The sequence below is a fragment of the Prionailurus viverrinus genome, chromosome B1 (genome assembly GCF_022837055.1).
Source record: "Prionailurus viverrinus isolate Anna chromosome B1, UM_Priviv_1.0, whole genome shotgun sequence".
In the NCBI taxonomy this organism is placed as follows: Eukaryota; Metazoa; Chordata; class Mammalia; order Carnivora; family Felidae; genus Prionailurus; species Prionailurus viverrinus.
In genome coordinates, this window is record NC_062564.1 from 166,049,804 (window position 1) to 166,077,419 (window position 27,616).

At 38.9% G+C, this 27,616-nt stretch overlaps 1 protein-coding gene and 1 pseudogene across 11 annotated transcripts in view; both read left to right on the forward strand.

Annotated features, from left to right (window-relative positions):
• CORIN (corin, serine peptidase) overlaps positions 1 to 27,616 on the forward strand; it is a 259,284-nt gene that overhangs the window by 77,789 nt on the left and 153,879 nt on the right. For all 11 annotated transcript variants that reach the window (XM_047857503.1, XM_047857505.1, XM_047857506.1 and 8 more), the window contains 2 exons: positions 1,235 to 1,442; positions 22,519 to 22,700. In XM_047857503.1, coding sequence (XP_047713459.1) covers positions 1,235 to 1,442; positions 22,519 to 22,700 — 390 coding nt within the window. The remainder of the gene's footprint in view (positions 1 to 1,234; positions 1,443 to 22,518; positions 22,701 to 27,616) is intronic.
• Positions 12,149 to 13,006, forward strand: LOC125164668 (40S ribosomal protein S4, X isoform-like; annotated as a pseudogene).

Sequence of the window (27,616 nt, forward strand, 5' to 3'; positions counted from 1 at the left end):
GAAACCTGAAGACTCTGGGTTCAAGTAGCAACTTGCTTAAATAATAACCAAAATTTTAATTATCACCTTCTTAAATGAAAAGTAATAAATCTTTATATAAACCAATAAGAGAATACAGAATTCAAAGAGCAAAATAGAATAGTCTCCTAATATCCCATCACCTGGATTCATATTAATATTTTTATTTATATGACACCAACCATGCAAATTTAGGGACTGAAGGAGAAAGAGAGGCTATGGAGGTGGTAGTGAGCCAATTATGGAGGAAAATTAAATCGGAGGCTCTGAGCTGACCCTGAACTGTTAGCATGGACAATATTGGAAACCTTTGAGTAACCATATATTTTTAAAAATAGGATCATGGTATGCAAATTGTTTTGTGACTTGCTATTTTTATTTACTACAAGCACCGTTCTATGTGATTAAATAGTCTTCTAAAGCATCTTTCATATAGTTAAGTATTCTGTTGTTTGTTTCATAGTATTTTTAAGCAACTCCCATTGGTGAATGTTTAGGTGATTGCTATCTTTTTATTATAGGGGGCACCAGTAGGGCTCAGTCAATTAAGCGTCTGCCTCTGGCTCAGGTCATGATCTCACAGTTCATGGGTTTGAGCCCAATGTGCTGACGGTGGAGAGACTGCTTGGGATCCTCTCTTTCCTCTCTCTCTCTGCCTGTATCCAGCTTGTCCTCTCTCTCAAAAAATAAATAAATAAACTTTAAAAATGTTAAAAAAAATTATAAACTATGCAGAGATGAAGATCCATGTAGATAAATCCATGTTCACAACCATGATTATTTCCTTAGGATAAAAGTATTAGAAATATCACAGTGTCAAAGGGTATGCATTTAAAACTTTTTTTTTTTTTGGATACATATTGTCCTGCCTAGCTGTAATCCAAAACAGTATTTGCCAACTTATATGCCCATCAGCTGGCTGTGAGAGTGTATTTTTCTATACATTTGCCCAGGACACAGATGCTACCCCTTTGTGAATATTAGTAGCTTGATTTCATTATCATGTGCATGTAGGCACGTGCACACGCACGCACACACACACACACACACATTTATTTGTATGTATGTGGGTGTCTACAATCTAGAATCTAGAGTCATTCTTATTTGCAGAATGTATTTTATATTATTAACATTGTCAGTCTATCGTGTCAAATGAGTTTGCAAACATATGATTCTGTCGTGCCTGCTCCTAAATATAAATATCTTGACTTCCCAGGTGCCTGTATGAACATCACCCACAGCCAGTGTCAGATGCTGCCCTACCACACCACGCTAACACCTGTCTTCTCATTTGTCAAAAACATGGAAATGGAGAAGTTCCTCAAGTTCTTCATGTACCTCCATCGTCTCAGTTGCTATCAACATATCATGCTTTTTGGCTGTAGCCTCGCCTTCCCTGAGTGCGTCGGTGATGGCGATGACAGGTATTTTGGAACCAAAATCATTCAGTGATAAGAGTCAGTTGTAGCAGAAGTGACTGAGGGGGAATGAGATCATCCCAAGCCACCACCGTATATTTTTGTTAAAGGAGAAAATATCTCATGCCAGTCATAGCCAGTTGCGATTCTTTTAAACTAGAAAAACTCTAGGTTTTTTTTTTTTTAAACCTACAGTAGTTTTATTTCTGGGAAGAAATTAGTCAGGATGTTAGGTTGAGGCGATCAGCTGGGATACTGAGTAGCTGTTTCAGTGAGGGTCTGGCAGAAGACAGCACACTCAAAGGGGTGACTGAAAAGAGTTTATTGAAGAGAAGATTTATGGAGGTGTGGACAGGTTAAGAGAACAAATAAATGATGAGAGGCACTAGGGTCTCATGATAGGGGGATGCAGTTCCACCACCCAGGACTTGGAAGGGGAGAAGGGCGGACAGCACCTGGAGAGAATTAGAGCTGCGGGTAAGAGGTCTTCCAACAAGCCAAGTGCTGTGACCCGAGACAGAGGAGCACAGCCACTGCCAGCCCTTCAGCCCTGCAGGACAGAGAAGAAGAAATAAATACCCCAACCTCACTCTCCTGCCCTCTCCCCTGCCAGGACCTCCCAGCAGATCAACTCACCCACAGCTATTGGGCAAGGGTGTGTTATTGATGTGAGCACAATGGATGAGATCCCAAATCTCGTCTAAATATCATCAGGTCCTAAGTGCCAAATCTCATCCTCTAAATCAGGTAAAGGTGAGACACTAGGTGGTTCTTATGGTCAACACTGGAACCCATAGCAGGTGAGGAGGGTGTGGGGTAGATGCAGAAGGACAAACAGAGACTGTCTAGTGCTCTATCAAATAAGATTGGAAAGAATTTTCTTATTTTGGGTGTGGGGAAGCATTTGTGAGTGAGCATGCTTGTGTATGTGTCTTGTAACCTCATTTCTTTTTTTTTTTTTTGAGATATAAAATTGATACAACCATTATATTGGTTTCAGGCATACCACATAATGATTCAACATTTGCATATATTGCCAAATGACCACCTCAGTAAGTCTAGTTAACATGCAGCACCACACGGTGGCAAATTTTCTTTTTCTTAGAATGAGAAGTTTATTTTGCTTATTTTTTTAAGGTTTATTCATTTTTCGGAGACAGAGAGACAGAGAGACAAAGCGTGAATAGGGGAGGGGCAGAGAGAGAGGGAGACGTAGAATCTGAAGCAGGTTCCAGGATCTGAGCTGTCAGCACAGAGCCCGATGTGGGGCTCGAACTCACAGACCACAAGATCATGACCTGAGCTGAAGTTGGACGTTTAACTGACAGAACCACCCAGGTGCCCCTAGAATGAGAAATTTTAAAATCAACTCTCTTAGCAACTTTTAAATACAATAGAGTATTATTAACTATAGTCACTATGCTGTATATTACATCTCCATAAATTATTTAGTTTATAACTGGAAATTTGTACATTAATTTGACCACCTTCACCTTACTGAAATAGCATAACTTCAATATTACATTATTATATTGAAATAATTTTCAATAAGAGTAAATCAATTAAAAGTATGTTATGGAATATTTTAAATTTACTAGGTATACATCTTAAAAAATTTTTCAAAGCATGTACTAAATACAAAATTACATGGAACATCAGTTGTTTTCTGAATTAAAATGTTAAGGTATCTTTGGAATAGTAATGTTAGAATGAGATGCATTTTCAAGTGTAAATAGATTGCATATTATTTGCAGTATTTTTTTTAATGTTTATTTTTGAGAGAGAGAGAGAGAGAGGGAGAGAGAGAGAGGGAGGGAGATAGAGTGTGAGTGGGGGAGGGGCAGAGAGAGAGGGAGACACAGAATCTGAGGCAGGCTGCAGGCTCTGGGCTGTCAGCACAGAGCCCCATGCAGGGCTTGAGCTCACAGACCGCGAGATCATGACCTGAACTGACGTCAGATGCTTAACACTGAGCCACCCAGGCGCCCCTATTTGTACTAATTTAATTAGTGTATAAAATGTGTTTGGAACAGGACACAGGCGTTTATTGTTTTAACTGGAAAATGCCTGAATGGCCACAGAATAAAATCTGGGTAAAACAGAAACAGTAGATTATTGTAGAAATAAGTAAAGAGCTATGATCAGATACTGTGTTCAGGAAAACATTTCACTCGAAAGAACCCTATGCAGAGCAGGCTTTCATGGTGATAAGAGTGAAGCAGTGGGAGCGTGACATGATGGTTGGATTAGTTTTCTAGAGCTGCCATAATAAATTACTACAAGCTGAGTGGCTTACACATTTATTCTCTCACAGTTCTAGAAACGAGAAGTCTAAAAGCTGACAGGGCCATGCTCCCTCTGGAGATTCTGAGGGGGGCAGGGGACGTTGTCTCCCTTTGTCAGCTTCTGGTAGTTTCAGGCTTTCCTTGACCTGTGGCCACATCACTCTACTCTCTGCCTCCATTTTCACACAGCCCGCTCTGTGTGTCTCTCTTCTCTTATGAGGACACTTGTCATTGGTTTAGGTAGCCCAAGAGGGTCTCATCATCTCAAGGTTCTAATTACACCCACAAAGACCTTTTATCCAAATAAGGCAACGTTCACAGGTTCCAGAAGTTAGGACGTGGACACATCATTTTGGGACCATCCATTCAACACACTGCAGCCGGTGAGGAAGCAGGGCACAAAGCCACACGTCTCAGCCTTATCTTGTACGTAGATAAAACAATGAAAGAGAGTGCATTCAGCTTCCTGGAGACTCTGAATTCCCTTTGGTCATCCTTATTGTAACTCAACCTCCACTCTCACTTCAATCAACTGTGAAATTTTAGTGATGCTACTCATAGCCTTCCAGACACTTTTAGGTAAAATTTGTTTCTCTTCTGACCCGGTTCATCCTGAGAAATGCTCTAATGTAAGTGTTTTCCATTTTCTGTTATAATGGATAATAATTTATAGTCACTTTTCAGGTATACTTTGGAGACTTATCCTATTTTTTATTATTACATTTATTATTATACTTAACTTTATAATTACGCTTTCAGACCAGTGCTTCCTGCTGTCATTTAGTGTGTGCATAGACCCAGGTAGCTAGATTTAATAAGCAAAACAAGTTAATAAAGGTAAAATGTATTTTAGAAAATAGTTCAAACATTTTTCTTCTTTTTCACATAATATCATCCATTATACTAATTTTTTCTACTGTTCAAATAATGGAGCATTGCTTATATTCTATTATAGACAAAATAGCTATTTGGTAATATTTAAAATTTAGTTTAAAAAGATCTAGTGGGATATATAAATAGTAATTTTTAACCTGCCCCCTCAGATGCTCATTAACTACATATATAACAATGAACTTTAATAATTTCTATTTACACTAAGATTGCTATGAATAAATATGTGTATCATAAAATGATATGGGTAGTCATAAAAATATGAGTTAGAAGGACTAGCTTAAAAATATCAGCAAGTAACTAGAGAGAAATTCACAATTTCTGGGCCAGGAGAATAACAGTTGTTTCTGGATGGCTTTTTGATACACAAGATACAATTAAGGTGTCTGGAAGAGAAACCATCCACATGCTTTCTATGTGTAACTATCTCTCATTCCAACCTTGTTTAAATAATCAGCCTATAACATTATCAAAGCTGTAGGGAAGTCAGTTTGCCTTGGAAGGTCCAGCTTTGCTTGTAGAAGACACCCAGGAGACCTGCTGATGTGGGATGATGGTCACTCCACTCACATCTTCTAATACTTTGTAGAGAAACTCTGTGCTCATGGAATGAGTCCTTAACATTAAAAACTGGACATGCTTGCTATTGATTCTTTCCCCCCTCTGGAGTATTAATTTGTCACTAGGTCCTTTGTAGAAATTCTTAATATCCGTGGAGATGAAATAATCTTTATCTACCTGGATTAGTTGAGATTAAAGATTATATCTCAAACCTAGGACTACAGGACAGTTTTCTGTAGTGTACTCAGTCCCTGTAGGATTGTGGTAAGGACCAAATGAATTTCCTTGAATGAGCTTCCTCAAAAGAACTATTGTGCTTTTTCCCAAATAACTATGTTTGCTGGAAGTTAGAAAATTTAATCTGGTAACTACGGAGAAAGCACTTAAAGTTTGGGGGCAGATGAATACTGACTCAATCTGTAGCTCTGTCAATTGCCAGTTAAAGGGCCTTGGACATATTAGTTAGTCTTGTGAGCCCATGGTTTACTCATTTCTATGATGAGGGTGATTATACCCCCTTTATAGGCTGTGTTTGTGTGTATTCGACAGAATGATTTATGCAAAGTGCCCATACATGGTTTCCCCTACCTGGTGCGCAGTAACTTCTCCATATATAATAACTTAGTATTATTGATATGGTAGTCCAAGATGATATGTGATTTTCTGGGAGTATATAAACTTCATCACCTCCTTTAGAGATGCAAGATTTGCAATTTTTTTTTTCTCATTCTTCTCACCTTCTAAATCTGATTAGTGATATTGAGCATCATTTCATGTGTCTGTTGGACATCTATATGTCTTCTTTGGGAAAATATCCATCAGGTCCTCTGCCCATTTTTTAATTGGATTTTTTTTTGTTGTTGTTCAGTTGTGTAAGTTCTTTATGTACTTTGCATAATAACCCCTTATCTGATGTATTATTCGCAAATATCTTCTCCCATTCAGTAAGTTTCCATTTTGTTTGGTTGATGGTTTCTGTCACTGTGCAAAAGCTTTTTATTTTGGTGTGGTCCCAATAGTTTAATTTTGCATTCATTTCCCTTGCCTCAGGAGACATATCAAGGAAAATGTTTATATGGCTGATATTGGAGAAATTACTATGTTTGCTTCTAGGAATTTTATGGTTTCAGGTCTCACATTTAGGTCTTTAATCCATTTTGGGTTTATTTTTGTGTATAGTGTAAGAAAGTGGTCTAGTTTCATTCTTTTGCATTTATCTGCCCTGTATTCCCAACAGTATTTGTTGAAGAGACTTTTCTCCATTATATATTCTTGCCTCCTTTGTCGTAAATTAATTGACCATAAAATTGTGGGTTTATTTCTAGACTCTCTGTGTCTATTCTTTGTGCTGCTGCTGTACTGTTTTGGTTACTGAAGCTTTGTAATATATCGTGAGGTCTGGGATTGTGGTACCTCTGCTTTGTTCTCATTTCTCAAGATTTCTTTGGCTATTTGAGGTCTTCTGTGGGTCCATGTAAATTTTAGTATCATTTGTTCTGGCTCTGTGAAAAATGTCTTGGTATTTTGATAGAGACTGTATTGAATCTATAGATCGCTTTGAGGGGTATGGACATTTTAACAATATTAATTCTTCCACCTATCGGTGTGAAACATTGTTCCATTTGCTGGTGTTGTCTTCAGTTCTTTCATCAATGTTTTATAGTTTTCAGAGTACAAGTCTTTCACCTCCTTGGTTAAATTTATTCCTAGGTATTTTATTGTTTTCAGTGCAATTGTAAATGGAATTGTTTTCTTAATTTCTCTTTCTGCTATTTTGTTATTAATGTATAGCAATACGGCTGATTTATGAGGATTAATTTTGTATCCTTCAACTTTTCTGACTTGACTTATTACTTGTAATAGTTTTTTGGTGGACTCTTTAGGATTTTCTGTATATAGTACCAGGTCATCTGCAGATAGCAACAGTTTAACTTCTACCTTGGATAGAAGTTATGGATGCTTCTTATTTCTTTTTCTTTTCTGATTGTTGTGGCTAGGATTTCCAGTATTACGTTCAATAATAGTAGTGAGGGTGGATATCTTTGTCTTGTTCCTGCTCTTGTAGGAAAAACTCTCAGTTTTTTTTTTTAATCATTGAATATGTTGTTGGCTGTGGGTTTTTTATATATGCCCTTTATTATGTTGAAGTATGTTGATTACCGGAATGATTAAAAAAATATTTGCTATACTAGAATTATCAAGCCTCTCCCTCATCACCAAATTTATACTCACAATTCCTACTACTGCACATCATTATATTGCTACACCATTTCTGAGTTAAATTTTACTGATAATGTTTTAATAAGAAATTAACATTTGTCTGCTTCTAATGTAATTTTGGAGAGCTTACTGTATTCTTAAATGTGTTATTTTATAAGACAGCATGGGCCAATCTCCTATGTAAATGCAACCCTGAAGTCATCTTGAAAGCTATTAGAAAATATAATTTGTTTTAAAACCATTTTTGGGGGGCTCCTGGGTGGCTCAGTCAGTTGAGCATCTGACTCTTGGTTTTGGCTCAGGTCATAGACCTAGGGTTGTGAGATCAAGCTCCAGATCAGGTTCTGTGCTAACAGTGCGGAGCCTGCTTGGGATTATCTCTCCCCCCTCCTCTCTCTGCCACTTCCCCACTCTCTCTCTCTGTCTCTCAAAACAAATAAATAGACTTAACATTTTTTTTGAAGTATTCATAAATTATATAAAGTCAGCATAAGCTTATTGTATTAATTTTTTCTAAGTGGAAAGTAATTACATACTGCTAATTTATTTTATTAAAGATTTTTTCTATGTCCCAAGAACTCTATTATGTCACATTTGGGAATAAATGGAAATATTACAGATTGACATTTTTTAATAATTATAATTTTAAAATTTTATATAGGTCAGTAGTCAAATAAATAAACTTTGTTGCTATTACCAAGTAAATATCTTGAAAGCCATTTGCCACTTGCTTCCCTGATTGTACCAACTAACTTGGAAGCAGCAGTCTTTTCAGCCATACCAGTGTTGACTACATGGCTGTTCAGATGGTCAATTGTGTCTGTTTGCTTTTCAACTTCAGGCAACACAGTTGATGTTGTCTGCTTTTCAGCATTAGACATAAAAGATTAAATGGTAAGTAAGCTTCCATTTTATGAGCCAAAATGGCCCCAAATGTGGGTGAGATATAGTCGAATAACTCATATTATTTTTATTTTACAAAGACATAAAGCTAGACAATCCGGCCATGATAGCTCGGCTCCTTGTGATTGTGTCCTGTCACATCACTGATGGTGTCTCAAGCACACATATTTTATGAAGCTCTGTGGAATCATTTGTTTACTCTTCTCCTCAAAAGCTCATTGGTATTACGTGGCTGTGACTAGAATTTAGATTTAATCTTTTTGATTCAATTCATTTGAAGATCCATATGTAAGGCGTCATTTCATGATGTACAAAAATCAAAACAGCTGCAAAAATAATTTAACAATTGCAAGTTTCTTGTGTGATTCGTTAATCCTCTATTCCATGGGCCCTGGTAAATATGCCAAGTATTAATGAGAATCAGGATCCTGTCAGTTAGAAGTTGAGTGGAATTTTATATTCCCTTTCAGGGGTGGTTGTGTGGTTTTACATTATTCACACTTATCTTAATTCAAGCTGTGTTTATCTGTTAGTATTTCCTTGTTCTTCTATTTTAAGGGTGACCCCCTACTGCTGGCATATTAACAAGACACTTAATCTGTAGAGTTTTCATCCTTAGCAATTTTATTAACATTTTAAGAGCGTTTTCCTCTTACACGAGAATTATTTCGAGATTGAACAGCACGTGTAAAATTTGCTGACCTAATGGGGAGGAAATCATATGAGCAAGACCGGCATGAGTTCTTGTATAATCTGTAGTTGGGAGTTAGGTAGTTATGGTTTGCTCCCAACTTTGGTACTGACAGCTTTATTCCAAGCAGGACACTAAATTATCCCCTGCATGTGACTCATTTGTTTTTTCAAAAAATATTTGCTGACTGTACATACTGGGTATATAGCCGCAAACAAAATAGATCCTTGACCTCGCGGGACTTTTATTACAGTGAAGGGAAATAAGCAATAAGCAAATAAATAGATAATAAAAAAAACTAAATAAATAAATAGATAGTAGTATATCACATAGTGAAAAGTGCGATGGAAAAAAAATCCAGCAAGGAATTGGAGAGCTTTGGGAGAATGGGCTTTGGTGGCAAGATGTGTAATTTTTTTTTTTTTTAATTTTTTTTCAACGTTTTTATTTATTTTTGGGACAGAGAGAGACAGAGCATGAACGGGGGAGGGGCAGAGAGAGAGGGAGACACAGAATCGGAAACAGGCTCCAGGCTCTGAGCCATCAGCCCAGAGCCCGACGCGGGGCTTGAACTCACGGACCGCAAGATCGTGACCTGGCTGAAGTCGGACGCTTAACCGACTGCGCCACCCAGGCACCCCAAGATGTGTAATTTTAAGCAGAGCCTTGTTTAGGAGAACTTCACTGAGATCTGTGAGGATATGAGAATCTAGGAGATGAGGGAGACCTGGACATCTGTTGGTGTTTCCAATTTATTTATGCCTTTAGCAAGCATTTGTTGGCACCTACAATGTGCCAGGTGCATAGTTTGATGTTGGGGATGTGGAAATGAATAAAATACAGTTCTGCCTTCAAGGAACTCAGCATAATAGGGGACCAGACATGAAAACAATCAAATTGTACAATGCGATCAGTTCACAAAGTGTGGGGGTTACAGACAGACAAAGGAAGCCCTCTTTCCATCCTGCATTGTTAGAGAAGGCTTCTCCCAGGGAGGAAGCAACGGCTGAATTGGTTTTGCAGGATAAATAGAAGTTCGCCATGTGGACAAGGTAGAAAAAGAAGACGTTTCAGGTACAGCAACTGTCTAGATCTAGGATATATTAGGGGAACTACAACTAGTTCAATTTTGCTAGGATATAAAGTGGGGAGAGAACAAACATATTTTAGGGAATTTTAAGAAGTAGAATTAATAGCATGTAGTGATTAGTTGCATATGAACGGTGAGGTTGAGGGTGAGGCAAAGGCTTTTGGGCTTGCAGACTTAGGTGGACAGTATTACCACCAAGAAAACCATGTATATCAAGGGAGAAGTCGTGGCTGTGGTGGTGGTGGGGGGGGGGGTGTTAGTGGATAGTGAGTTAATATTGGCGTAATGTCTTTACCTGGTTCGAGAAGTGCATGATAGTACTTTTCCTTTCAGAGGAGATAAGAGCATTTTCTCTTCTGTAAGAGATGACATGATTGATATTTTCATCTAGTGGTTTGCTAGTAAACTGGCTCCCTGAACCAAAAAACGAAACAAAACAATCATTCGTGGCACTGGCTGATTTCTGTGGTATAAATACCCCCAGATTTCAAGCTAATAATAGTTTAACAATCTAATCACACCCCACATTGTGTTTTATCCCTTGCCGAGCTCCCACTAGATACAGGGCACACGGCAGCATGCTGGCTATTTCTCATTTACCACTTCTTTTTTTTGTTTTTTTAAGTTTACTTATTTATTTGCAGAGAGAGCACGTGTAGGAGAGAAAGTCCCAAGCAGGCTCCATGCTGTCAGCACAGAGCCTGAAGCAGGACTCAATCTCATGAACCTTGAGATTATGACCTGAGCCAAAATCAAGAGTTGGACACTTAACAGACTGAGCCACCCTGGCGCTCCCCTCTCATTTGCTTCTCGATGTCCACTTGCCACCATCCTCCACTTCACTCTTGTCCCCAGGGGGCTTTCAATCATGCTACTTTCTCCCTTGCTGTGGGGCTCAGCCAGCGGGAGCCACCAACAGGACATCAGCATATGGGAAGAGTCAGGGTGTGTAGTAATCCCGTACTTCTTTCTTTGCCAGATTGCGTGGTTGGCTTGCATTCCACCACGAGAATCTGTGGCTGGTACAGGAAGCCTTCTCCATATGGCTTTCTCTAGGTTCCAATGACTGCTCCTTCCCTTGTTCCTTAAGACTGGGATGCTAACAGTAACCTGTCTCAGCATACTGTACTACCCCTTGTTGATTTTTCTAAACCCTGCCAGCGCCTTTGTTAAGTGGCTCTTTCACTAAACGCTCTGCAGTGATCCTACTTGCTTTCCCTCTGGAACCGTGGCTATTTCAAAGGAAAAATAAGACAGACATGGTCTTTGTTTTTAAAGCGCTTCAGACCAATGTGACCAAAAAACATCCTGACATTTCCCATTATTTCTCCTCTGATGTGGGACAATGACATAAAACATTCTCTTGTGCACTTTTCCATCTCCATAGCTAGTGAAGCTGGGAACCAAGGAAACCTCTTTCCTACCTCTGTCATACCCCATCTAAGCCATACCTCTTATGAGGTCTCTTGAAGCCAACAGAATGTGCTGGCATAGGAAGCTGATGTGGTTGGTTCATCAAAGAGAGAACAAGCCATCTGTTGTTTTGTGTTTTCCAGCAGTGGTGATGAAATCATGCTCCTGTGTCATTTGTAGGTTTACTCCTATGTTACTTACCTGTGGCTCACGTCTGTGAGAAGAGACCAGCTAGGTGATGCATTTTGGAGCCCTGGCTGGAGTCATACTATCTGACTATGAGAACTCTTTTTTTTTTAGTTTTCATGTTCCTCACAATGTAAAAGGAGGAAATAGGAGCCAATTATCTTGTAAGACATTTCCAGCATTAACATTCTTTTCATGCTAAGGTCTGCAGCTCTGGGAGCTGCCTGTGACGAGGACTCTGTGAGCATTGTTGACGGAATAGCTCACCCTAACAGAAAATTTAGGAATATGGTTTTCAAAAATGACTGTATGAGTCTCATCAATGAGTGGCACATCTAACTCAGTAGCAGTCTCTGACCAAGCGATATATCAAAGAAAAGTATATTATTTACATACTACTGCATAACAAATTACCACAAATGTAGCAGCTTAAAACAACGCACATCGAACTCTTTTCATGCCTAGCACAGCCATGGCTCATGGTCCCAAGAAGCATTGAAAGCGTGTAGCAGCTCCAAAGCTTTGGATGCTGGATAAACTGACCGGTATGTTTGCCCCTCGCCCATCTACTAGTCCCCATAAAATGAGAGAATGTCTCCCTCTTATTATTTTCCTAAGGAACAGACTTAAGTATGCCCTAACAGGAGATGAAGTAAAGAATATCTGTACGTAGTGTTTTATGAAGATTGATGGCAAGGTCTGAACTGATATAACCTCCCCTGATGTTTTTATGGATGTCATCAGCATTGACAAAGGCTGGGGAGAATTTCTGTCTAAATTCTCCTTGGTTTTAAAGACCTTCAGACCAATGTGACCAAAAAATACCCTGACATTCCCCATTATTTCTCTTCTGATGTGAGACAAGGGTGCCACCAAGAGTCGCTTTGCTGTTCATTGGATTATACCTGAGGAAGCCACATGTAGGTTATGCAAAGTGAGAAGCGTGTTTTGTGGGGACAAAAGGAATCCCTCATCCGATGACCCATGATGCTTGCATCATCTGTTATCCTAATCCCCTCCTCAAGGTGAATGACCATTCAGAAACTGGAGACTGGAAAGATGACTGCTTTCATCAAGTTTGACACTGGTAATCTATGTATGGTGACCAGAGGGTGCTAACCTGGGAAGAGTTGGTGTGATCACCAACAGAGAGAAACATCCTGATTTGCCAATGGCAACAGCTTTGCCACACGGCTGTGTCCAACATTTTTGTTATTAGCAAAGGCAATAAACCATGGATTTCTCTTCCCTGTGGAAAGTACATCCACCTCACCATTGTTGAAGAGAGAGACAAGAGACTGGCAGCCAAACAGAGCACTGGATAAAATTGTCTCTAGGTGGTGTAATTAGAAATCTTCATACTTTATGGCACAAAAATAGACACTCTGATCAATGGAACAGAATAGAGAACCCAGAAATGGACCCACAAACCTATGGCCAACTAATGTTTGACAGCAGGAAAGAATATCCAATGGAATAAAGACAGTCTCTTCAGCAAGTGGTGCTGGGAAAACTGGACAGCGACATGCAGAAGAATGAACCTGGACCACTTTCTTACACCATACACAATAACAAACTCAAAATGTTTGAAAGACCTCAATGTAAGACAGGAAGCCATCAAAATCCTTGAGGATACAGCAGGCACAAACCTCTTTGATCTTGGCCGCAGCAACTTATTACTCAACACGTCTCCGGAGGCAAGGGAAACAAAAGCAAAAAATGAACTATTAGGACCTCATCATAATACAAAGCTTCTGCACGACAAAGGAAACAATCAGTAAAACTAAAAGGCAACCGACAGAATGGGAGAAGATATTTGCAAATGACATATCAGATGAAGGGTTAGTATCCAAAATCTATAAAGAACTTATCAAACTCAACACCCAAAAAACAAATAATCCCGTGAAGAAATGGGCAAAAGACATGAATAGACACTTCTCCAGAGAAGACTTCCAGATGGCCAACCGACACATGAAAAAATGCTCAACATCACTCATCATCAGGGAAATACAAATCAAAACCACCATGAGATACCACCTCACACCTGTCAGAATGGCTTACATTCACAACTCAGGCAACAACAGATGTTGGCAAGGACGCGGAGAAAGAGGATCTCTTTTGCACTGTTGGTGGGAATGCAAGCTGGTGCAGCCACTCTGGAAAACAGTATGGAGGTTCCTCAAAAAACTAAAAATAGAACTACCCTACAACCCAGCAATTGCACTACTAGGCAGCTATCCATGGAATACAGATGTGCTGTTTCGAAGGGACACATGCACCCCCATGTTTATAGCAGCACTATCAACAATAGCCAAAGTATGGAAAGGACCTAAATGTCCATCGATGGATGAATGGATAAAGAAGATGTGGTATGTGTGTGTATATATATATATATGTGTGTGTGTGTGTGTGTGTGTGTGTGTGTGTATACACACACACACATATATACGTGTATATATACACGTGTATATATATATGCATTTACATACACGTGTATATATATATATATACACATGTATACATACACGTGTATATATATATATACACGTATATACATACACGTGTATATATATATACACGTGTATATATATATGCATATACATACACGTGTATATATACGCATATATATACACGTGTATAGATACACATATATACGTGTATATATGTATGTGTGTATATATATATATATATATATATACACAATGGAGTATTACTCAGCAATCAAAAAGAATGAAATCTTGCCATTTGCGACTATGTGGATGGAACTGGAGGGTATTATGCTAAGTGAAATTAGTCAGAGAAAGACAAATATCATAGGACTTCAACCATATGAAGACTCTAAGACAGAACTGATGAACATAAGGGAAGGGAAGGGAAGCAAAAATAATATAAAAACAAGGAAGGGGACAAACATAAGAGACTCTTAAATATGGAGAACAAACAGAGGGTTACTGAAGGGGTTGTGGGAGGGGGGATGGGCTAAATGGGTAAGGGGCATTAAGGAATCTACTCCTGAAATCATTGTTGCACTATATGCTAACTAATTGGCATATAAATTTAAAAAATAAAATAAAATCTACTGGAAAAAAGAAATCTTTATACTTAATAATACAGCAGAAAGAAAGAAAGAAAGAAAGAAAGAAGAAAGAAAGAAAACATTACACATCTATTATCTCACAGTTTCTGGTGTCTGTAACCTGGGAATGACTTACCTGGATCCTCTGCTTTAGGGTCTGTCATATGGGTACAATCAAGGTATTGGCCAGGGCTGGGGTCTTATTTGAATCATACAATTGGAAGAATTTCAGTTCCTCAAGAGTTATTGGACTGATGACCTATTTCTAGCTGGCTGTTGACCAGAGGTCACTCTTAAATTTTTTTTTTAATGTTTATTTATTTTTGAGAGAGAGACAGAGCATGAGTGGGGGAGGAGCAGAGAGAGAGGGAGACAGAATCAGAAGCAGGCTGCAGGTCCTGAACTGTCAGCACAGGGTCCAACGTGGGGCTCGAACCCACGAACCATGAGATCACAACCTGAGCTGAAGTCGCATGCTCAACCGGCTGAGCCACCCAGGCACCCCCAGAGGTCACTGTTAAGTTCTTGTCACATGAGCCCCCCAATATGGCAACTTGCTTCACCAAATCCAATAAGGAAGAGTGTGCTAGCAATAGAGAAGTCATAATCTTATGTATCATAATGATGGAATGACATCCCATTACCTTGTATTGGTTGTAAGGAGTCTCAAGGAGAGAGAGGGACTTCAACAGGCATGAATAACAGGAGGTGAGGATCATTAGGGACCATCTTAGAGTCTGCCTGTCACAGAGAGACTCTTTTTTTTTTTTTAAATGGTAAAAGAGTTTTAAATCCTAAGCTCTTCTAATATATTGAAAGGTTGGTTTCTTTGCCAAAAATAAAAAGTGGCAACAAAATGCAGTGTGAGATCCCGAATGGAGGTCTTGGGAAGATTGGAATAGAGTTCTTCGTTAAAGGTATTGTACCAATATTAATTTTCTGGTTCTGATGGTTATACTGTAGTTATATAAGATGTTTGCCTTGGGGGAGGCTGGATGAAGGATATATGGAAACTTTTTGTAATATTCCTATAACTTGTCTGTAAGTCAAAAAGTAGGCCAAAGTAAAGAAATTGAAAAAATAAATGATTTGTCAAATTTAAAACCCATAGCTATGTAAGCTTACTTTGTGACCTTGTTCAGGAACTTTAAAATTTATCTCTTTATCAGAACTTTTTTTTTTTTTTTTTTTTTTGCAAATAACATGCACAGATTTGGGGAGACATGAGATGTTGGTTAAAGGGCACAGTAAAAAAAAAAAAAAAAAAACTGTAAATAAAGCTAACAATTCTGGTAGATAAGTTCACTAAAAATTATATTGGTAAAATCTCCCATTTTTTAGGTAAATTATTTTAGAATGTCCCTGCTCGTGAAAATAAAAGCTTCACTATCATTATATAGTGGAATTATTTATGTATTTCTTTATATGTCTTTGTTTCAACAAATAGTTACAGAGGTGATGCAACAGGTTTTCTGCTTGAACTTTAGTTGAAATGTGTTAGGGACTTGGGCACAACACCAAATGCACTTCCCACATCAATTTAAAATAATCGCCTGTGCTAAAATAGTATTCTCATAGCCAAATCTGACTCTTCGCCTGTGCGGTGCACTGTTTTCAGATGTCAGTCTGCTTACTGCTTGGGTATAGACACTCCTAATCCAAAATAGTGTGGCCTGTCTCACCACACTGTTCCATGTGATGAAAAGCCAAATACTTCAAGCCCTCGTAGGCAGTTGGATTTTGTGCAAAGCAAGAACAAATGGCTCCTCGTTTTGCTCCCTGTTTAAAAGGGCTGCTTGTTATAAATACTCATCACCATTCACATGTCCTGCTCTAACAGGTCTCTGTCGGTTACCCCTCTTAAGAGAGCTATTTGGAAACACTCTGGACATTTTTCTTAAGTCCTATTTTTAGAATGGAAGGCCTAATGGTATTTTAATGTCTCTATATATTCCCAGAACAAATCTTAAGGAAAAAAAAAAAATGTCTGTTACCTTTCGAAATTTAGCAAAGCTGGTAGGTTTAGCACTGCTCCTCTGAGAAGTATTGTGTTAAAGAATGAATTTTGATTTATAGAATGTTAGTAGGAAAAGGACCGTGAGAAACCAGCCCATCCAAACCCCTCACTTTTCGAATGAGGAAAGTGTGAGTCTTCGTGTGAGTGAATTGTTGGCCCAGGATCAGACAGTGAGGAGTGGCTGTGTGGAAGTTTTAGAATGGTAGACGTATGCTTTCCTACAGAAAACGATCTTGATCAGAGTCCGTAACGGTCTTATCTGAGGTAAGACTCAGCTTTAGAACATGAAAACAATCTGCTAGGTGCTTGCGTGAAATTTTAATGCTCTTCTACAAGATTCTGAGAATAGATGTTGAGTCATCCAAAAATACGTGGGCTCAAAAGTGAGGAAAAGTCCGTGAACCTCTCGAGAGAATTGGGCTCTGCGTGTTCGACAGCTTTGCATGGATCTCCCCCACCCCACTCTATTGGATGAATGTTTCCCTGGTAAATGGCACCTGGCATTCCATCAACTAGCGATTCCTTTGCTCCAACCATCTTCTAATGATGCAAAAACCTTGGGAAGGTTAAGTGTCCCTCGGTTATTATGAATTACTCTGTACTATTTTCATCTCTTTTCTTCTTTGGCAGCCTAATTGGGATCTGATCATTTGAGGAATGTAGTTTTGATTGTAGGAAGGGAAGGAAATGTTTAAGAGTGAGTAATGGTCTGGGGGGGGGGGGCGGTTATCTAAGTGGGACGCTGGAGTGAGGGTGGCCAGGATCATGTCAGAAACTGGGAAGGTCAGGAACTAGAAGGCAAAGAAAGAATGCTGAAGACAAGCCTGGCTTGTACCATGACTGGGGGCTGTCTCACACCTGGAAAAGAAAGAGAAATCACTTTACCCTTCCTTTGTGCTCCTTAGCCCCTTGGGCAAATACCGATTCATTGCAAGTTAACTAGGAGTTTGTGGAGTGAAGGGAGAGCCCAACCCCGTGTATACGGCTGGTCCACTGAAAGTGTATACAAGCATACCTTGTTTAATTGCACTTTCCATTATTGTGCTTCACAGATGTTTCATGTTTTGCAAATTGGAGATTTGTGGCAACTCTGTGTCGAGCAAGTCTATCAGCGCCATTTTTCCAACAGCATTTGCTCACTTCATGTCTCTATGTCACATTTGGTAATTCTTGAAGTATTTCACATTTTTTTATTGTTACTATATTTGTTATGATGATCTGTGATCAGTGATCTTTGATGTACTATTGTATTTGTTTTCGAGGGTCATGAGCCACACCCATATAAGAGAACGAACTTAGTAAGTGTTGTGTGGGTTCTGACTGCTCCACAAGCTGGCCATTCCCCTGTCTCTCTCCCTCTCCTCAGTTCTCCCTTTTCCATGAGATGCAACAATATTAAAATCAGGCCCATGAATAACCCTACAATGACCTGTAAGTGTTCAAGTGAAAGGAAGAGCCACGTGTCTCACGTGAAATCAAAAGCTAGAAATGATTGAGCTCAGTGAGGAAGGTGTATCAAAAGCGAAGAGAGGCCGAAAGCTAGGCCTCTTGTGCGAAACACCCAAATTGTGAATGCAAAGGAAAAGTGCTAAGGAAATTAAAAGTGCCACTCCAGTGAACACATGAATGATAAGAAAGCTAAACAGCCTTGTTGCTGATAGGGAGAAAGTTTGAGAGGTCTGGATAGAAGATCAAACCAGCCACAACATTCCCGTGAGCCAAAGCCTCATCCAGAGCAAGGCCCTAACTCTCTTCAATTCTGTGAAGGCTGAGAGAAGTGGAAAAGCTGCAAAAGAAAAGGGCGAGGCTAGCAGAAGTTGGTTCATGAGGTTTAAGAAAAGAAGCCATCTCTAGAACATAAAGGTGCAAGGGGAGGCAGCAAGTGCTGACGTAGAAGCTGCAGCAAGTTACCCAGAGATCTAGGTTAGGTACTTAATGAAGGTGGCTGCACTAAACAACAGATTTTCAGCATAAATGAAACAGCCTTCTATTGGAAGAAAATGCCACCTAGGGCTTTCATAGTTAGAGAGGAGAAGTCAAGGCCTGGCTTCAAAACTTCAAAGAACAGGCTGACTCTATAAGGGGCTAAGGCAGTGGTTGACTTGAAATGGAAGCCAGTGTTTCTACACTCTTCCAAAATCTCTAGAGCCCTTATGAATTATGCCAAATCTACTCTACTTGTGCTCTATAGATGGAACGCAAAGCCTGGATAATAGCACATCTGTTTACAACCATGATTTACTGAATATTTTAAGCTAGATCTACTGCTCAGAAAAAAAAAATCTTTCAAAATATTGCTGCTCATTGACAATGCACCTAGTCACCCAAGAGCTCTGATGGAGGTGAACCATGAGGTTAATGTTGTTTTCATGCCTGTTAACACAGCATCCATTCTGTAGCCCATGGGTCAAGGAGTAATTTTAATTTTGAAGTCTTTACTATTTAAGAAATGTGTTTTGTAAGGCTATAGCTGCCATAGATAGTGATTCCTTTGATGGATCCGGGAAGAGTAAATCAAAACCTTCTGGATCGGATTAACCATTCAAATGCCTTAAAGACATTTGTGATTCGTGGGAAGTGGCCAAAATATTAACATTAAGAGGAGCTTGGAAGAAGTTGATTCCGAGCCTCATGGATAACAGGGAGGGGTTCAGGACTTGAGTGGAGGAAGTCACTGCAAATGTGGTGGAAATAGTAAGAGAACTAGAACGACAAGTGGGGCCTGACGATGTGACCGAATTACCGCAATCTCAGGACAAAACATGAACAGATGATGGGCTGCTTCTTATGGATGAGCAAAGAAAGTGGTATCTGGAGTTGGAATCTACTCCTGGGAAGATGCTGCGAAAATTATTGAAATGACAACAAGAATTTAGAATACTACATAAGCTTAGTTTATAAAGCAGCAGCAAGGTTTGAGAAGATTGATTCCAATTTTGAAAGTTCTACTGTGGGTAAGATGCTATCACACAGCATCATGTGCTACAGAGGAATTGTTCATGAAAGGAAGAATCCGTGGATGAGGCAAACTTCATTGTTGTCTTATATTAAGAAATTGCTACAGCCACCCCGACCTTCAGCAACCACCACCTGCACCCCAGCAGCAGGACCCTGTACCCCAGGGTCCTGATGAGTCAGCAGCAAGACCCTGCACCCCAGCAGAAAGATTATAACTCGCTGAAAGCTCAGATGATGAGTAGCATTTTTTAGCAATAAAGTATTTTTTTAATTAAGGTATGGACACCACTTTTTTAGACATGATGCTATTGCACACTGAATAGACTATAGTGTAGTGTTAACATAACTTTTATAAATGCAATGGGAAACCAAAAAATGCAGTTGATTTGCTTTGTTGTGACTTCTCTTTATTGTGGTGGTCTGGAGCCTGTATCAAGTTTTGAACTAACCTTGAGTGGTGCTTTTGGAACATGCGTTCTTGAAGTATAGACTCACATAAATAGAGTTTGACTGAGCGTGTCCTGGGATCAATCTGCCTGGGTCTGAATCTTGGCTCTGACACTCACTACCTCAGTGATCTTGGGCAAGTGTCTTCTTATTTGTCCTGTGCTTCAACTTTTTTATTTGTATATTTGGGGCCATAATGAGAAATGAATGAGTTAATGCACATGAAGCACTTAGAACAGAACCTAGCAAAGTGTCGCAAAGGAATCGCATAAGAATTCTGTGTTTTCCAGATTTCCTCAACCATGTCCTTCGGTTTTATTTGAGAAAATACAGTCTCTAACTTCTCTGGAATATGATTTTAAAATGCTATTTAAGTGATGCTTTCTCAAGTCCTATAAACATCACGATGGCAGTCAAGTGTCTTCTTTATACCAAGAAACTTGCCTGAACCGATTCATAATTTTATGTCCCAAACCTAATCTTTCAAATGCAAAACCTCTCTTTCTGCATCTTCATTAATAAATTTAGTTACATTTTAATGTAGGTAGATAATTATATGGAGATCAGGATTCTAAAAGATACTCAGGTTTTTTTTTAATTTTTTTTAACGTTTATTTATTTTTGAGACAGAGAGAGACAGAGCATGAACGGGGGAGGGGCAGAGAGAGAGGGAGACACAGAATTGGAAGCAGGCTCCAGGCTCTGAGCCATCAGCCCAGAGCCCGACGCGGCGCTCGAACTCACGGACCGTGAGATCGCGACCTGAGCTGAAGTCGGAGGTTTAACCGACTGAGCCACCCAGGCACCCCTAAAAGATACTCAGTTTTAAGACAAATTCCTGAGACGAAGGCCAAAAGCATTTGCATTTGAGTGTAATTGTTGAGGACCCCGTTTCCATACTTTTGTTGTTCTTTTTAAAGTTTATTTATTTGGGGGGAGACAGAGAGAGTTTGAGCAAGGGAGGGTCAGAGAGAGAGGGAGAATCCCAAGTAGGCTCCGTGCTGTTAGCACAGAATCCAAAATAGGTCTTGAACTCACGAACCAACCGTGATGTCATGACCTGAGCCAAAAATCAACAGTCGGACACTCAACTGACTGAGCCACCCAGGCGCCCCCATGTTTTTATATATAATAAGATCTCTCTCCCGAGATTCTTTTATAGATTCTATCAGACTCTATCACTCTATCAGTGGCTGGTACATGTTTCTGCAATCCATAGAAGTATCAATGGGGAATTTTAATGTTCTTGTTTCATCAAAGGATTTTTAAAGCTGAATTATTCCATCCTTATGTGGGAATAGACAATATGGAAGAGTAGATAGAGCATGAACTGAAATTTCAAACACCTGGATTCTCTTCCCGCTTCTGCCATTAAGAAGATTGTGCTCTTGAGCGTGTCCCAGAATCTTCTTAGGCCCATCTCCAATAAGGGTTTGAACCAGATATTGTTTAAGGTTGTCACAGTGTGTGCTTTGCCTTGACTGACATGTATATTTTTTTCCCCAGTTTCCTTGAAACCACTTGAAATGGCTTAGCCCGATCACCAGCCAGGGTGAGAGATAGATACATTTTATTGCTGCAAAGTAGGAAACGCCACCTGTGTCTGGAAGGGAACAAGTCCCTGGCCTTCGTGTTGTAGCATTCTGATCCAGAAGTGTTCGATTGCCTGGCGGTTGAGTAGAGACAGGCTCCCAGAGCATCATTACCCTTACCAACAGCAGACAGTTGTTTGCATTTTTCTGTTTTGCCAAAGATAAAAGAGAAATCTGAGAAGATAAAAAACTTTAAAAACCGAAGATAAATAGTTTCTTACTGTAGACAAATAACTGAGTTTCCACTTGTCTCTGCTTTTTTTTCTGGGGAGGCTGTGGAGGTTAAGGCACAGCTTTCTGTCTGCCTCTCAAAGATACTTTTAATTTCTCAAAGGGAAGATGAAGAAATGAGATTAACCTATTTTGTGACCTACTTCTGCTTTTCCAATTTGGGGACCTTCATTTCTATGTTAATTTACTCCATTTGAGATTAACTAGAGCTCCTTTTTTTTTTTTTGACAGTTTTACTTCAGCACACGAAATTGAGGGAAAAAAATCATTTGGGATAAATACTTCTACAAGAGATAGTGAGCTGATATGTTATGGAACTAGCTTCCTGTCCCTAGAATCATGATAATAGGGTGGCTGAAATCCTTGTTTTAGGACTTAATGTGGAAATTTAAATTGTTGACTACACTAAATATAGATTCAGATGATGTCTCAGCACTGGCGGCCAGCTTTTCTTTAATTTCATTGTTATTTCAGGAAGTAGTCTATAAAAACATTAATTTTCATCTTTTCTTTCCTTCTAGTCATGGACTCCTGCCCTGTAGGTCCTTCTGTGAGGCTGCAAAAGAGGGCTGTGAATCAGTCCTAGGGATGGTGAATGCCTCCTGGCCGGATTTCCTCACATGCTCCCAGTTTAGAGTCCAAAACGAAAGCAGCAACGTCAGCAGGATTTGCTTCTCACCACAACAGGAGAAAGGAAAGCAATGTAGGTGTCTGTGTTTCATTTCATTAAACAAAATTTTATTGAAAAATGCTATTCATACAAGCACATATACAAATAATATATACTTCAATACATTTTATGAAAGTGATCAGATCCTTATAAGCAGCACCCAGATTAAGAAATAGATCACACCGGGGCGCCTGGGTGGCGCAGTCGGTTAAGCGTCCGACTTCAGCCAGGTCACGATCTCGTGGTCCGTGAGTTCGAGCCCGGCGTCGGGCTCTGGGCTGATGGCTCAGAGCCTGGAGCCTGTTTCCGATTCTGTGTCTCCCTCTCTCTCTGCCCCTCCCCCGTTCATGCTCTGTCTCTCTCTGTCCCAAAAATAAATAAACGTTGAAAAAAAAATTTAAAGAAATAGATCACACCAAACTTATACATAAATGTTCATAAGTGGCATTGTTTATGGTAACCAAAAAGTGGAAACAACCCAAATGTTCTTCAACTAATGTATGGATTTAAAAAAAATAGTATATTCATACAGCGGAATAGTAATTGACAGTAAAAATGCACGAAGTACTGATACATGCTACAACACGGATTAACCTTGAAAATATTAGGTAAGTGGAAGAAGCAAATCACAAAAGGTCCAGCATCCCAGAAAAATCTCTCAAGCCCCCTTTCAGTCGTCTGAAAGAAACCCAAAAGAAACCTCTCTTCTAAGAGAAGCAATCTAAGGTGACTTCTGCCATCTTAGATAGGCTTGCCTACTTTTGAGATTCATGTCACTGGAATTGAGCAGGATGGACTCCTTTTGTATCTAGCTTCATTTGCTCAACATTATGTTTGAGAGATTCGTTATGTTTTCACCTCATGGTTCCTTCATTCTCATTGTTGTATAGTATTCTAATATATGGTTATATCCCAATATATTTTTTCTATTCAGTTGTTGATAGATGTTTGAGTTGTTTCTAGCTATTATGAATAGTGGAGCCATGACTATTCTTGTACATGTCTTTGAACATGCTCATATGTTTATTCAGCAGAGTTTTTTAAAGTGGTTGTACCCATTCATCCTCCTACCAGCTATGTTTAAAAGTTGCAGTTGCCCCAAATCCTCCCCAGCACTTGTTGCTGTCTTTTTCATTTTAGCAATTCTCATGGTGCTGTGATCTTTTGTGGTTTTAAGTTGCATTTTCCTGATGAGTTAGATTGATTTTTCTGAAACTTTTAGTTGTGTGAATATTCCTTTTTGTGAAGTGTCTGTCCAAGTATTTTGTCCATTCTTTGACTGGGAAGTCTCCCTTTTTGTTCTTGATTTTCATTTCATTATGCATTCTGGATATGTCAACTCTTGGGAATATGTATTGTGACTATCTCCCACTTGGTTGGCTTGCTTTTCTTATTAGTGTCTATTGTGGAATAGAAGGTTGTAATTTTAATGGGTCCATATTATCAACCCTTTATTTTGTGATTCATTTTTGATATCTTATATAAGACATCTTTGCCTACATCAAAACATAGAAGCTTTCCCCCACCCCACCCCCCATGTTTTCTTCTTGGAGCTTTATTGTTTCAGTGTTAACGTTTATACCTAAAATATTCTGGAACTAATTTTTGTGTATGGTGTGAGCTATGGATTAACTTTTTTTTTCCTGCACATATATTTAATTGACCCCACTGCCCTTTATTTATTTGGAGTACTGTCTTTCCCCTCTGCACTGTCATGTCACCTTTGTTATCAGTCAAGTGATTGATTATATGTACATATATATCTAGACCCTCCATTTGACATAGAATTAAGCCAATACCACTCTGTCTGGACCACTGTAATTTTATAATAAGTCTTTAATAGTATAAGTCTTTCAGCCTTTTTCTTCTTAAAGATGGTTTGCCTATTCTTGGCCCTTCCATTTTATGTAAATTTTCAAATCACCTTGCAGTTGCCACAAATGCCTTTTGTTTTCTTTTGTTTTGTTTTGAATTGGGATTGTATTAAATCCATAAATCAAACTGGGGAGAATTGCTTTACAACACTGAGGCCTCCAAACCATCAAAATGATATACTATGGTAATCTTTAATTAAGTATTTTAATGATTTACTCCTTAAATTTTGTCAAAAATGTTTGGTAATTTCAACCAGAAAGATATTACACATCTTCCCTTAGATTTATTCATGGGTATTTGATATTTTTGATGTCATTGTAAATAGAAACTCAAAAAAATTTTTTTTCTGTTTGTGTAGAAATAAATCACATATGGATTTTTATAACTCTCATTTGGATTTTCTAAGTACACATTATGTCATCTACAAATGGCAGTTTATTTTCTCCTTTCTAATCGTGCTTTCTGTTTTTCCTCTGTCAGAGAAGGGTTTCAATATTTTACCTTTAATTATATTGTTTGCAGGAAGACTTTATGGATATCTGTGTCAGATTAAGGAAGTCCTTTCTATTTTTGGTTTGCTAAGGTTTTTTTTTTAATTTTAAATCACGGGGCACCTGGGTAGCTCTGTCAGTTAAGCGTCCAACTTCGGCCCAGGTCATGATCTCACAGTTCATGGGTTCAAGCCCTGCATCGGGCTCTGTGCTGACAGCTTAGAGCCTGGAGCCTGCTTCGGATTCTGTGTCTCCCTCTCTCTCTGCCCCTCCCCAGCTCATGCTCGCACTCTGTCTCTGTCAAAAATAAATAAACCTAAAAAAAAAAAAAATCATGAGTAGTTTTTGAATTTTATCAAATGCATTTTCTACACTTGTGAGATGATACGATTTTCTCTATATTATGTTAAAAACATAATATTTAGTGATATATAATGCATATGCCATAACATTCACTCTCTAACATGTATAATTAACTGTTTTTTTGTATACTTGGAGAGTTGTGCAACCATCACAGCCATCTAATTCCAAAATATTTTTATCACCCAAAAAAGAAACCCCATACCCATTATCAGTAGTGCCATTTTCTCCTCTCCTACTCCCTGGAAACCACTAATCTACTTTCTGATTCTATGGATTTGCCTATTTTGGCCATTTCGCATAAATGGAATCAGACGATATGGGACCTCTGGTGATTTGCTGCCTTCATTTGGCAGTTTTCAAGGTTTATCCATGTTGCAGTATGTATCAGTACTTCATGCATTTTTATTGTCAATTACTATTACTTTGTATGAACATACTATTTAAACATTTTTTTTAGCTTTTATTTATTTTTGAGAGACAGAGAGAGACAGAGGGCAAGTGGGGGAAAGGCAGAGAGGGGGAGACACAGAACCCGAAGCAGGTTCCAGGCTCTGAGCTGTCAGCACAGAGCCTGACACGGGGCTTGAACCCACAATCTGTGAGATCATGACCTGAACCGAAGTCCGGCGCTTAACCGTCTGAGCCACCCAGGCACCCGATTATACTATTTTTTTTTAACCCATACATTAATTGAGGAACATTTAGGTTGTTTCTACTTTTTGTTTATTATGAATGATGATGCTACAGTAGACTTTCATGTGCAAGTTTTATGTGAGTATATGTTTTCAATTCCCTTGGGTATGTATCTTGGAGTAGAATTGCTGTGACTAGTAATAACTGTTTAACATTTTGAGGAAATGCCAGTCTCACCAGCAGTGTAGAAGGGTTCCAGTTTCTCTGCATCTTCACCAACACTTTTTATCCTTTTTGATTGTAACCATCCTGGTGGGTAGGAAGTGATATCTCATTGTGGTTTTGTTTTACATGTTGCTAATGACTAATTATGGAGTTAATTCAACATTTCATGAGCTTGTTAGCCATTTGTATGTCTTTTTAGAAATATATTTTCAAATATGAGGTCCATTTTAAAACTAGGTAATTTGTCTTTAAATTGTTGAATTAGGGGTGCCTGGGTGGCTCAGTGGGTTGAGCACCTGACTTCGGCTCAGGTCATGATCTCCCGGTTTGTGAGTTCGAGCCCTGTGTCAGGCTCTGTGCTGACAGCTCGGAGCCTGGAGCCTGCTTCGGATTCTGTGTCTCCTTCTCTCTCTGCCCCTTCCCCACTCATGCTCTGTCTCTCTCTCTGTCTCTCAAAAATGAATAAACATTAAAAAAAATAATACAAAAATAAAATAAATTGTTGAATTGTAAGAATTCTTCATCCACTCTGGATACAAGCCCATTATCAGATATATTATTTGCAAATATTTTCGTATGTTCTGTGGAGTGTCTTTTCAAATGATTTTCCTGTTTCTTTTTTTTTCTCCAAGTGATTTTCAAGTGACTTTTCTTTTGTTTTTTAATGTTTATTTATTTATTTTGAGAAAGAGCTAGAGAGAGCACAAGCATGAGAGGGGCAGAGAGAGAGGGAGAGAGAGAATCCTAAGCAGGCTCCACGCTGTCAACATGAAGCCTGATGCAGGGCTGGATTTCACAACCATGAGATCATGACCTGAGTCAAAGTCAGGAGTTGGATGCTTAACTGAGCCACCCAGGCACCCCTCAAGTGACTTTTCTTGGTTGTGTCCTTTGAAGCACATAAGTTTTTTTTTTTTTTAACTTTGAAGGAAGTTCAACTTATCTATCTTTTGTCACTTCTGCTTTTAATGTCATGTCTAGAAAGTTTTAGTCTAACCCAAGGTTGCTAATATTTACTCCTGTTTCCTTCTAAGAGTTTTAAGATTTTAGCTCTCATATGTAGGTCATCAATTCATTTTGAATTAATTTTCGTATATGGTATGAGGTAGGGGTCTAACCTCATCCAGTTATCTCAGGACCAACTATTGAAGAGACAATTCTTTCCCCATTGAATGGACTTGGTATCCTTGTCAAAAATCATTTGGCCACAGATGTATGGGTTTATGTATGAAATCTCAATTCTATTCCATTTATTGATATGTCTATTCTTATGTGAGTATCCACCGTATTATTATAGCTTTGCAGTAAGATTATTACTGGAAGCACAGAAGGACATTTAAAAATGATACAAGAATCAATGCA